The sequence below is a fragment of the Oncorhynchus keta genome, chromosome 27 (genome assembly GCF_023373465.1).
Source record: "Oncorhynchus keta strain PuntledgeMale-10-30-2019 chromosome 27, Oket_V2, whole genome shotgun sequence".
NCBI classification, from domain to species: domain Eukaryota; kingdom Metazoa; phylum Chordata; class Actinopteri; order Salmoniformes; family Salmonidae; genus Oncorhynchus; species Oncorhynchus keta.
The window spans coordinates 17,387,537-17,400,108 of record NC_068447.1 but is presented as its reverse complement, the minus strand read 5'-3'; the positions used below and the strand labels follow the sequence as shown (position 1 = coordinate 17,400,108).

The window sequence follows — 12,572 nt, the reverse complement described above, 5'->3', positions numbered from 1 at the left end:
ACACACACACAAACACCAGGAAGCTGTGCAGGTCTGTGGCTGAGAGGTTAGTTCATTCACACCTCCACATCACGTACACACACCAACCGGAGCTGGTAAGAGGCTTCTTCAAAAACTATTAAGCTGTGCTCATTCCCTAGTTGTGCATACAGTGCATTTGGAAAGTATACAGACCCCTTCCCTTTTTCCACATTTTGTTACGTTACATCCTTATTCTAAAACGGATTAAATAAAAACATTTCCTCATCAATCACACAATACCCCTACACACAATACCCCATAATGACAAAGCGAAAACAGGTTTTTAGAAGTGAAACAGAAACACAAGTATTCAGACCCTTTGCTATGACTCGAAATTGAGCTCAGGTGAAGCCTGTCTCCAATGATCATCCTTGAGATGTTTCTACAACTTGATTGGAGTCCACCTGTAGTAAATTCAATTGATTGGAAATTATTTGGAAAGGCACACACCTGTCTATAAAAAGGTCCCACAGTTGACAAAAACCAAGCCATGAGGTCGAAGGAATTGTCCAGAGCTCTGAGACAGGATTGTGATGAGGCATAGATCTGGGGAAGGATACCAAAATATTTCTGCAGCATTGAAGGTCCCCAAGAACACAGTGGCCTCCATTATTCTTAAATGGAAGAATTGTGGAACCACCAAGACTCTTCCTAGAGCTGGCCGCCTGGCCAAACTGAGCAATCGGGGGAGAAGGGCCTTGTTCAGGGAGGTGACCAAGACCCAGATGGTCACACTGACAGAGCTCCTCTGTGGAAGTGGGAAAACCTTCCAGAAGAACAACCATCTCTGCAGCACCACCAATCAGGCCTTTCTGGTAGAGTGGTCAGACAGAAGCCACGCAGTAAAAAAGGCACATGACAGTCTGTTTGGAGTTTGCCAAAAGACACCTGAAGGACTCTCAGACCATGACCATGAATGCCAAGCGTCACATCTGGAGGAAACCTGGAACCATCCCTACGGTGAAGCATGGTGGTGGCATGGTGGTGGCAGCATCATGCTGTGGGGATGTTTTTCAGCGGCAGGGACTGGGAGACTAGTCACGATTTGAGGGAAAGATGATCAGAGCAAAGTACAGAGAGATCCTTGATGAAGTCCTGAGCGCGCTGGAGCAGGTTCTCAGACTGGGGCGAAAGTTCAGCTTCCAACAGGACAACGACTCTAAGCACACAGCCAAAAACACAGGAGTGGCGTCGGGAACAAGTCTCTGAATGTCCCCGAGTGGCCAGGCCAGAGCCCGGACTTGAACCCGATTTAACAATTCTGGAGACTTGAAAATAGCTGTGCAGCGACGCTCCCCATCCAACCTGACAGAGCTTAAGAGGATCTGCAGAGAAGAATGGGAGAAACTCTCCAAATACACGTGTGCCCAGCTTGTAGCGTCACAACCAATGAAGACTTGAGGCTGTAAAGTACTGAGTACAGGGTCTGAATACTTATGGAAATGTTATTACGTTGTTTATTTTTTAAATTGCAAACATTTCTAAAAACGTACTTTTGTTGTCATTATGGGTTATTGTGTAGTTGGATGAGAAAAAAAATAATTTTATTATAAAGCTGTAACGTAACAAAATGTGTAAAAATAATACTTTCCGCATGCATTGTATGGTTTTACTTTCATCCCTAGTCTGTCCAAAATGCCTCTGGCTGGCCTATATTGCTATTTGCTACAGCATGTAGCTAGTCATACTGGTCTAAATTATTGATAATACACTAACCCAAGTGTACCAAGTCTCTGAAAGAAAAGCATTATTGCTCTCCATTATCTTCAAGCTGATGCAATGCTTTTTCATTCATTTACAGTGGCTTGAGAAAGTATTCAGAACCCTCGACTTAATTCACATTTTGTTAGGTTACAGACGTATTATAAAAAGTATTAAATTGTTGTTTTTCATCAATCTACACAAGGAGCGGCCGACTATGTATTTTTGTAAATAACAGCTGGTGCACGAGATCTAAGGAAGTCTCGAGCTATTGCTCGCCTGAGGTAGAGTATCTCATGATAAACTCTCTCGGTAGGTAGTGTTGTCTACGGGTTATCTGTATTCTCCAAAGCAGTTTACATACCAGCAGTTAGAGGCTGGCACGAAGACAGCATTGAATGAGCTGTATTCCGCCATAAGCAAACAAGAAAACGCTCACCCAGAGGCAGCACTCCTAGTAGCCAGAGACTTTAAAACAGGGAAACTTAAATCCATTTGACCAAATTTCTACCAGCATGTTAAATGTGCAACCAGAGAAAACAGAACTCTGGACCACTTATACTCCACACACAGAGACTCATACAAAGCTCTCCCTCGCTCTCCAACTGATTCCTGCTTACAAGCGAAAATTAGATTAATAAGAAAGTGGTCAGGTGAAGCAGATGCTAAGCTACAGGACTTTTTTGCTGCACTGACTGGAATATGTTCCGGGATTCCCCCGATGGCTTTGAGGAGAACACCACATCAGTCATTGGCTTCATCAATAAGTGCATCGATGACGTCGTCCCCACAGTGACCGTACGTACATATCCATGGCTTCTGGTTGGAGTTACAGGCAGCATCCGCACTGAGCTAAAGGCTAGAGCTGCCACTTTCATAAAGCGGGACTCTAACCCGGAAGCTTATAAGAAATCCCGCTATGCCCTCTGACGAACCATCAAACAGGCAAAGCGTCAATACAGGACTGAGATCATACTACACCGGCTCTGACTCTCGTCGGATGTAGCAGGGCTTGCAAACCATTACAGGATACAAAAGGAAAGCACAGCAGAGAGCTGCCCAGTGACACAAGCCAACCAGGCGACCAACTTCTATGCTCGCTTTGAGGCAAATAAAACTGAAACGTGCATGAGAGCACGAGCTGTTCCCGGAAGACTGTGTGATGACGCTTTACGCAGCAGATGTGAGTAAGACCTTTAAACAGGTCAACATTCGCAGGGCCAGACGGATTACCAGGACGTGTACTGCGAGCATGCGCTGACCAAATGGCAAGAGTCTTCACTGACATTTTCAACCTCTCCGAGTCTGTAATACTAACATGTTTTAAACAGAACCCCATTGTGCCTGTGCCCAAGAACACTAAGGTAACCTGGCTAAATGACTACCAACCCGTAGCACTCACATCTGTAGCCATGAAGTGCTTTGAAAGGCTGGTTTCATCTCAGAAACCCTACCTACCCACTCCAATTTGCGAACCACCACAAAAGATCCACAGATGATGCAATCTCTATTGCACTCCACACTGCCCTTTCCCACCTGGACAAAAGGAACACCTATGTGAGAATGTTATTCATTGAATACAGCTCAGTGTTCAACACCAGTGCCCTCAAAGCTCATCAATAAGCTAAGGGACTAAACACCTCCCTCTGCAACTGGATCCTGGACTTCCTGACGTGCCACCCCCAGGTGGTGAAGGTAGGTAACAACATCTGCCACGCTGATCCTCAATACAGGGGCCCCTCAAGCGTGCGTGCACAGTCCCCTCCTGTTCACTCATGACTGCACGGCCAGGCACGACTCCAACACCATCATTAAGTTTGCCAATGACACAGTGTGCTCTCAAACTGATCACCGAAAATGACGAGACAGTCTATAGGGAGGTCAGACCTGACCGTGTGGTGCCAGGAAAACAACCTCCCCCTCAATGTGATCAAGACATAGGAGATGATTGTTGACTACAGAAAAAGAGGACCAAGCACACCCCCATTCTCATCAACAGGGCTACAGTGGCGCAGGTTGAGAGTTTCAAGTTCCTTGGTGTCCACATCGCCAACAAACTAACATGGTCCAAGCACACAAAGACAGTCGTGAATAGGCCACGACAAAACCTATTCCCCCCCAGGAGACTGAAAAGATTTGGCATGGGCAAATTCTAGGTCCAAGAGGATTCTAAACAGCTTCTACCCCCCAGCCATAAGACTCCTGAACAGCTAATAAAATGGCTACCCAGACTATTTGCATTGCACCCTCTCCACACCACTGCTACTCTCGGTTGTCATTTATTAATCTATGCATAGCACTACCTACATGTACATACTACCTCAACCAACCGGTGCCCCTGCACATTGACTATGTATCAGTACCCCCCCCCTGTATATAATCTCACTATTGTTATTTTACTGCTGCTCTTTAATTAAATGTTACTTTTATCCCTTACCTGTATTTTTTAAAACGGCATTGTTAGTTAGGGGCTCGTAAGTAAGCATTTCACTGTAAGGTCAACACCCGTTGTACTCGCCGCATGTGACTAATACAACTTCATTTGAATACCCCAGAATGACAAAGCAAAAACAGGTTTAGACATTTTTGCTCATTTATAAAAAATTGAAATATATTTACATAAGTATTCAGACCCTTTACTCAGTACATTGTTGAAACACCTTTGGCAGCAATTACTGCCTAGTCGTCTTGGGTATGATGGTACGAGCTTGACCCACATGTATTTGGGGAGATTCTCCCCTTCTTCTCTGCTGATCCTCTCAAGCTGTCAGGTTGGATGGGGAGCGATGCTGCACAGCTATTTTCAGGTCTCTCCAGAGATGTTCGATCGGGTTTAAGTCCAGGCTCTGGCTGGGCATTCAGAGACTTGTCCCGAACCCAGGCTTTTAATCAAGGATCTCTGTACTTTGCCTAAATCCTGACTAGTCTCCCAGTCCCTGCTGCTGAAGAACATCCCCACAGCATGTTGCTGCCACCACCAAGCTTCACCGTAGGGATGGTGCCAGGTTTCCTCCAGATGTGACGCTTGGCATTCAGCCAAAGAGTTCATTTTTGGTTTCATCAGACCAGAGAATTTTGTTTCTCATGGTCTGAGAGTCTTTAGGTGCCTTTTGGCCTCCCTGACCAAGACCCTTCTCCCCGATTGCTCAATTTGGCCAGTTAGCCAGCTCTAGGAAGAGTCTTGGTGGTTCCAAACTTCTTTCATTTATAAATAATGGAGGCCAATGTGTTCTTGGGGACCTTCAATGCTGCAGAAATGTTTTGTTACCCTTCCCCAGATCTGTGCCGACACAATCCTGTCTCGGAGCTCTACAGACAATTCCTTTGATCTCATGGGTTGGTTTTTGCTCTGACCTGCACTGTCAACTGTGGGACCTTATATAGACAGGTGTGTACCTGTCCAAGTCATGTCCAGTCAATTGAATTTAACACAGGTGGACTCCAATCAAGGATCTCAAGGATGATCAATGGAAACAACATACACCCAAGCTCAATTTCGAGTCTCATAGCAAATGGTCTGAATACTTGTGTAAAGCTATTTCTGTTTTACTTTTTTTTTATACATTTGGAGAAAAAAAATCTAAAAACCTGTTTCACTTTGTCATTATGGGGTACTGTGTGTAGATTGCTGATTAAAAAAATATATATTAATCAATTTTAGAATAAGGTTGTAACATTTCCGATGGTACTGTATTTAGCTTATATCCCCCAAAAAGCACTGATTTATTTAACTTACTTGTCTTCTCTGTTGCGATCTACGGCATAAAACTGCTTCCGTAACCACCTGGGTGAAAAAAAGAGTTACATTGAAGAATGAGTCTTCGACACCGAAAGTGCTGTGATAGCCATTTGCAAAGTACCATCAAGTGATGCCCACTCAGCCTACCAAACCGAATAAAGGCGTACCTCTCTATCTGTAAAGGGGTGGGGGATTTGAGTGTGTCTGCCACCAGCCAGGTCAGCCCCTTCACCCACATGGTCATCTCCTCATCAGACGTCGCTGGGGAGAGGGGTCAAAGGTTAGGCGTCAAAGTCCTGACATTCAAGTTCCATATTATGGTATGGGTGTCTACCTGACAAAACGGAAGGCTTTGGAGGTAATACTGTGGTGTGTATTTACCTGCTAGGCTGAGTGCTTTGAGGCGGAACTCGGTGCCGTGTAGGATGACGAAGCAGTGAGCCTGGTCTAGTCGTGCTGTAGAGTCCTCCACATAGCGCTCAAAGTCCCGAGACTTCTGGCCCGCTCGGATCTCCTTTATCTCTCGGATATCAACTGGGGGGGGGACGACAGATACAGGGGTCAGCCAAGTCACTCCAACATGAAACAGTCTGTTAAGGTTAGCTAAACTGTATCCACCAATCACAATTAGTTTGCACATTGTCAAGCAGAGCAGAGTGCTACAAATGCATGACATATTAAGACACTGCTCTTAAGTCCAGCCACACTGTTGCAACAGACTGGCCAAGGGACAGACCTTCAGAGGACCACAACCTCAAGCCACACACACAAACCTGCTCACTATAAGGGCTGACCGGGCCTCAGAGGAGACAAAACAGGAGCTTTCCTTTTTTGCCTTGCAGATGGTGATCAAAAGCTAAGGAACAGAAACCCGAATAGCCCAATTCAGTGCATGTTTCAGGGCATACACTGCATACCTTGAACTTCGTCATAAATCATGTCAATGGGAGATTTGCGCAAGACATCTAGTTACTGTAGAAATGTGCATCTCAAGTTCTGATTTGGCCAGAAGAATGAACTGTAAAGCATATGGAGAGTTGAAGTTACGGACAGTGGCAAAGTGGGATTGTGTTAGTGACAGTGTTGAGGTACACCGATTGTCCTGGTGCAGTTAGTTAGGCATTAAGATATTCACACACACAGCATAGTTCTCGCATAGCTCTGCTCCTCTTCCTGCCCTAAACCACACATCCTGTGCTGCTCTGCCGCCTACACTGTCTGTGCGCCTGTGTGTACGCATGTACCCACCTTCTTTCATCTCGAAGAATCTCTCACACACAAAACACACATCTACTTTGCATCACATGCATCTATGCAGCTGACTTCCGTTGAGACTAAGTCAATCTGACAGGTTGATATTCGAGAGAACATGTAAGTCAGTCTAAATATTTGCAGAGTTATTGTGAAGCTCCAGGAAATAAGAGCTAGCCAGAGGTGTGACCTTACACAGGGAGAGGAGAGGAGGCATCCTGACTAACATACCAACACGTCTCTCCCTTTTTGCTCTTCATTTTACTTCCCTCTACCCCATTAACCTTTCTTTCATTGGCTCACAACTATCTTTGTTGACTTTAGGGATAATATGCACGTTTGAGGATGAAAGCATGGGAGGATAACAACAAACTACACTGAAGTGTAGTTTGTTTTGAAGTGTTAGAGCAGAGCTGTTGAACTTTGAGCAAACTAATTGGCCAATGCACAGTCAACCATGATGTAGGCTATATTTGACTGTGGTATTGCAGAGGTTGTCCTTTTTCATTAGACTTGTGTTTCTGAAAGGATGGGAAATCCTAGTTCAAGGCATGCCATTGGCCTACATATACTGACTGACAGTTTCCACAGAGGCGTGCAGGTGCCTTTGCTGGAACAGACACACCTCTCTCTCAAATCTGAGACGGTTTCAGTATATCTAAATATCTCCCACCCCCCCAAAAAAAGAGTATTTACACTTCTCAGAAGATCTGATCCAATGTGACAGCTACAATAACTTTCAAAAGGAAGCTCATGGTCCCACACAGAATGGAACCAGTCCAGCCTGCATGTCTGCAGTTACTGGGTCTCGGATTCTGTTGTGTGCAGTCACTGATGTAGCCACCTCATCAACGCCTTTATCCATGTCTCGTAAACCCTCTTTCCTATAGTGGAATTCTAATAAGCATGATCCTTACGGACTCTAAAATAGCTTCACTCAGAAAAAACACATTTGGTTTCAGATTTGTTTGTGTTGTTTACACAGTGGCTTGGGACTGATTTGTGCTTACTAAAGAAGGGCATGGAGATATCTGGGGGAATAATTGGGTCCTGCGTGTCTCGATTCTCTCTCTCTGCCTTCAGGCTTGTCGGCACAAATGAGAACCTATGTTGTCTACATTCTCAGGTCACACTGAGTGCAAGTGCCAGTGCTCGGACTACATTCTGCCAACACGTGGACTTCAGTATTGGTGACACTTGCTAAACCAGCAAGTCTTACAACATACAAGTGCCATGTTAAGAAATCCCAGTAACACATGTTCAAACAAGAGTTTAGATTTGTCAAACAGGCTTACCTTACTGCATGTTCCTGGCTGGCTGAGAGTATAAAGACATACTGTCTACCACTACACCAAAACCCAGATGTTTGTGTGTTGATGCAAGCTATGACTGTGGTTAGATAAAGGCGCACACACACACCAGCCCTGGTGTGTTTGAGATGAGGTCTCGGCCACACTGACATTTTGGGTCTCTGTCGGTTCCGTCTAGAATTTTCGCGGTGCACTTAGACCTAAGCTGTGGTCTTCGCCTGAGATTCAGTCAAGGGTAGGCAGGGAGGGTGGGGAAAGCAACAGTCAGGCGGCTGGCTGGGTTAGGGATTGGTAGGTTACTGAACCAACCAACAACGTGATGTCCGTTAGTGCAGTCCTTCACTCCTGTGAGGTCAGTATACATCAAATCAGTGAACTGCTGTTCGCCAGTTACAATTTGAATACTACTACATCACTTATGATATGCCAAATGTTTATCAGGGGACCAAAAGCACACCAATCACTAAGGAGGTATTGACACATCGACTAGGTACAGGTCATCCTTGTAAAAGTAATTTATTTTCTTACTTTTTAACTCTGCATTGTTGGGAAAGTGATGTAAAGTAAGCATTTCACAGTAAAGTCTATACCTGTTGTATTCGGGACAATTGACAAATACAATTAGATTTGTATTCAACTCAATTCAAACGACATATGATCATTTACTCGGGAGAATTATCTACATACAGCAGGTAACTGGACATAATCTTTATTTCCTCTCAGAGGCAACCAGCAAGCATCAAAACTGCTGAGTCAGTGGTGATGTGAAAGACCCACTGATCTCCCCGTCATCGATAGGACGGAAGACTAAAATGGCACCGATTCTTTCCCAAATGATCCCACACTTCCAGTAAAAACTATCCATTCTATTTTTAAGGAGACGCATTCGCCAATATCGTCTCACTCGCAAAGAGTAGGATATCATATGACGACATTGTCAAGTACCGAAACTATTCCATGGAGTTGAGCAAAGACTAAAGTTTCCTAAATTAACCTCTGACTCCTTAAAGTTGCTATGAATCCATACTTCAAAAATGTAAAACTGTTTACCTGTGTTTGTTGTTGTGTGCCTTAATTTGTTTCCTGAAATCCATGTTTTAATAAAATCTCATGCGCTGTGCACATTGAATCTCATGTAAACCAGTCAGTCGTTGGATGTAGCAATAAGATTAAGGTTTTATTTTTTAAAGTATGGATTTAAGCAAACAAAGGACAACCATAGGTACATGGGGGGGTCGTTTAAACCTTTTTCCCTCTCCCTGGCTGCATCCGGAGCAGAGTACAGCTGTGAGAGGCATCCTGCTACCCGGGAGACCGCTCTGAGTGAGGGGCACACGCACAAGGCTCCCTTCACAAAAACACACAGGGCCTGTGATGAATTTGACACTTCTATCCAGCATGCGTTTCTACACTTTATTTAACACTGGGACAAGATTATATGTAGGTCATGTTCAAATGGGGCCAAATAAGGATGTTTCAATAGGCTATAGGCCCCACTTTTTGGCTTTGCTCTGGCCTCATGTGACATGGTTTTTCCATTATCTGAACATGCTTCAAATCCCATAATTGCTTCATAATAGTACTAACAAATACGCAATTTCGTAATTGTACACGTCTAATCACAAGCTACTGGACAAAATGACATAGCAAGTGTTTTGTTATTGTGTGACACTCGTGCTTCTCACAGCTTTGTTGTTTTGTAAAAACATTCCTGTTTATGACAGCAGGTAAACAGACTGGTTTGGCATCATATTCTCCTGTCAGAACATATTCTGTGCGACAGTGACGACAGTATGATCAAATATTTTTGGCACAAAGATAGGCCTAAATTGTATTCATTGGATGAAACAGAATATCATGCAGCCTATGCATTGCATATGTTTTCGAATGCGAGAGCCATACTCACTTTCTCCCTCTATTTTATCCGTGCCTCGGGTCCAGATAATTGTCCTCGTCTCAAGTTTGACCTGAAATGTCCTTCTCTCAGGTCGCTGGGACTTTTTGGAGTAAAACAAAGTCAACACGGTCCCCAATTCCAGATCCCGGTAAAGATTGTTCATCTCGGTGTCACTCTCAATCCACGGAATGGGTCCGTTGGAAAAGAAGCCCGAGGTCCCAGCCATGTTCACTTCCCCTGTTTGTTGTCCTTTTCCTTTCAGAACAATCTGCACAGCCCTGGGCGAGACAGAGACAGGGATACCTACAGGACAAGGGGAAAACCCAGGAAAACAGATTCTCTAGAGTTGATCATCTATTTGGCTATGGTCTGTCAAACTTGCATATTGCCTTACTGTTAGAAATATGGCTAGGTGAGTTTAGGTGTAGGCCTAAACCTATGTTATTAGTATGATATGTTGTGCAATAGTCTTCGCTATGATGCTACATATTTTGTGCAGTAGGCCTACAGGTGCTGGACTGAGAAAATGACAGACGTGCACCAATCAACTCCAGCTGATCACACACTGGTATGGGAATATACAAACCGATTTACATAATTTACAACACTTTTCTCACGAAGATAATACATGGAAATCCACAGGTTAACTGTAATCCGCGGCACATTTAAATAGATTAGATAGGCCAGTTTGAGGGATCAAATCCTATTAGCTAAATTGAATGTTTCCTTCCCAAGCTACCCATTAAGTTTATTTCCATGGGCCCATATTTTGTTCGTTTTGTAACAGGCAATACAAAATCACATTCGTTGCGAAAGGGAGAGCGGATACACTGCGAGGCAAGGAATTCCGTGCTACATTTTCCTAAAGGCGAGGGTGGTGGGCAGTTGTTCGGCCAAGGAAGAATGGCTGATTTCAAAGCAGACAAAACCCAGTTAGCTATCGCCATAGCCTTTATTTTAGGTCACCCTTCTAGTATCCTTCGTCTTACCGTCTCAAATTCCAACTGGAACACGCGAGCAGCGCAACAATAGCAGAACAACACCTCGGTATATCGCCGCAATCACGGCCCCGCTCATCTCCGCCGGTCCAACTTCGGCTGTCCTCCCGTCTTCCCCTTTTTCGTGATTATATCATTGTGGTCCCAACAGTGTGCGTACGCTTCAGTCGTGAGGAGAAAGATCCCTTTTCCCTTTGCGTCCTGTCACAGTTCCCCATCGACGGAGAGAGCCATAAGCAAGTTTTGTCTGTATCATGCACGGCTCGGGCCCTTCCCCCATCCGAACCCTCTGTACAACAAAGCATCGGATAGATCGGTCTCTTAAAGATACAGCACTTACTTTTCCACCCCTCAGTCTACTTCGTTTTCATAATTATCTGTTTACTATAAGTAGGCTAACTAAGCATAGCTAATTATTGCGCGCCTTTGGTCAGTGTCATTGAGAACTAAAAGTTCCGTCAGAAAGTATTCAAACCCCTCGACTTTTTCCACATTTTGTTATTACAGCCTGAATTTAAAATTGATTAAATTGAGATTTTGTGTCACTGGCCTGCCTACACACAATACCACATAATGTCAAAGTGGAATGATCTATTTAGACATTTTTACAAACTCATAAAAATGTATTGAGTCAGTAAGTATTCAACCCCTTTGTTATGCCAAGCCTAAATACGTTCAGGAGTAAACCGTCGCATAAGTTGCAAGACTCACTCAGTGTGCAATAATAGTGTTTTTTGTTGTTGAATGACGACCCCATCTCTGTACCCCACACATACAATTAATTATATGTAAGGTCCCTTAGTTGAGCAGTGAATTTCAAACAGATTCAAGCACAAAGACCAGGGAGGTTTTTCAATGCCTCGCAAAGAAGAGCACCTATTCCTAGATGGGTGAAAAGCAGACTTTGAATATCTATTTTAGCATGGTGAAGTTATTATTACACTTTGGCTGGTGTATCAATACACCTACTCACTATAAAGATAAAGGCGTCCTTCCTAACCTAGTTCACGGAGAGCAGGAAACTCAGTCAGGGATTTCACCACGAGGCCAATGGTGACTTTAAAACAGTTACAGAGTGATGGCTGTGATAGGAGAAAACTGAGGATGGCACAACAACATTGTAGTTACTCCACAGTACTAACGTAAATGACAGAATAAACAGAATACAAATATTCCAAAACATGCATCCTGTTTGCAATAAGGCACTAAAGTAAAGAAATTAACTTTATGTCCTGAATACAAAGCATTGTGTTTGCAAATCCAACGCAACACATCGCTGAGAACTACACTTTACATTTTGAATAAAATGGTGGCTGCATCATGTTATGGGTATGGCTGGCATTGGCAAGGACTAGAGAGTTTAAAAAAAATAATACAAATTAACATAATAGAGCTAAGCACAATCCTAGAGGAAAACCTGGTTCAGTCTGCTTTCCAACAGACACTGGGAGAAAAGTTCACCTTTCAGCAGGACAGTTACCTAAAACACAAGGCCAAATATACACTGGAGTTGAATACCAAGATTTTCCTACGTGGCTTAAATTGGCATGAAAATCTGTGACAAGACTTGAAAATGGCTATCTGGCAATGATCAACAACCAACTTGATAGAGCTTGAAGAATAATTTGAAAATATTGTACAATCCATGTGTGCAA

General features: G+C 43.8%; 1 protein-coding gene across 2 annotated transcripts in view; it reads right to left on the bottom strand.

Moving 5' to 3' along the window:
* plcg1 (phospholipase C, gamma 1) overlaps positions 1–11,226 on the bottom strand; it is a 52,801-nt gene extending 41,575 nt beyond the window's left edge. The window contains exons 1-5 of one of the 2 annotated variants that reach the window (XM_035756490.2): positions 10,909–11,226; positions 9,929–10,222; positions 5,843–5,995; positions 5,629–5,722; positions 5,459–5,506 (exon numbers count right to left, since the gene is read on the bottom strand). In XM_035756490.2, coding sequence (XP_035612383.1) covers positions 5,459–5,506; positions 5,629–5,722; positions 5,843–5,995; positions 9,929–10,145 — 512 coding nt within the window. In that variant the 5' untranslated portion in view covers positions 10,146–10,222; positions 10,909–11,226. The remainder of the gene's footprint in view (positions 1–5,458; positions 5,507–5,628; positions 5,723–5,842; positions 5,996–9,928; positions 10,223–10,908) is intronic. The other variant, XM_035756489.2, reaches the window with a different exon arrangement.
* Between the last annotated feature and the right edge of the window lie 1,346 nt (positions 11,227–12,572).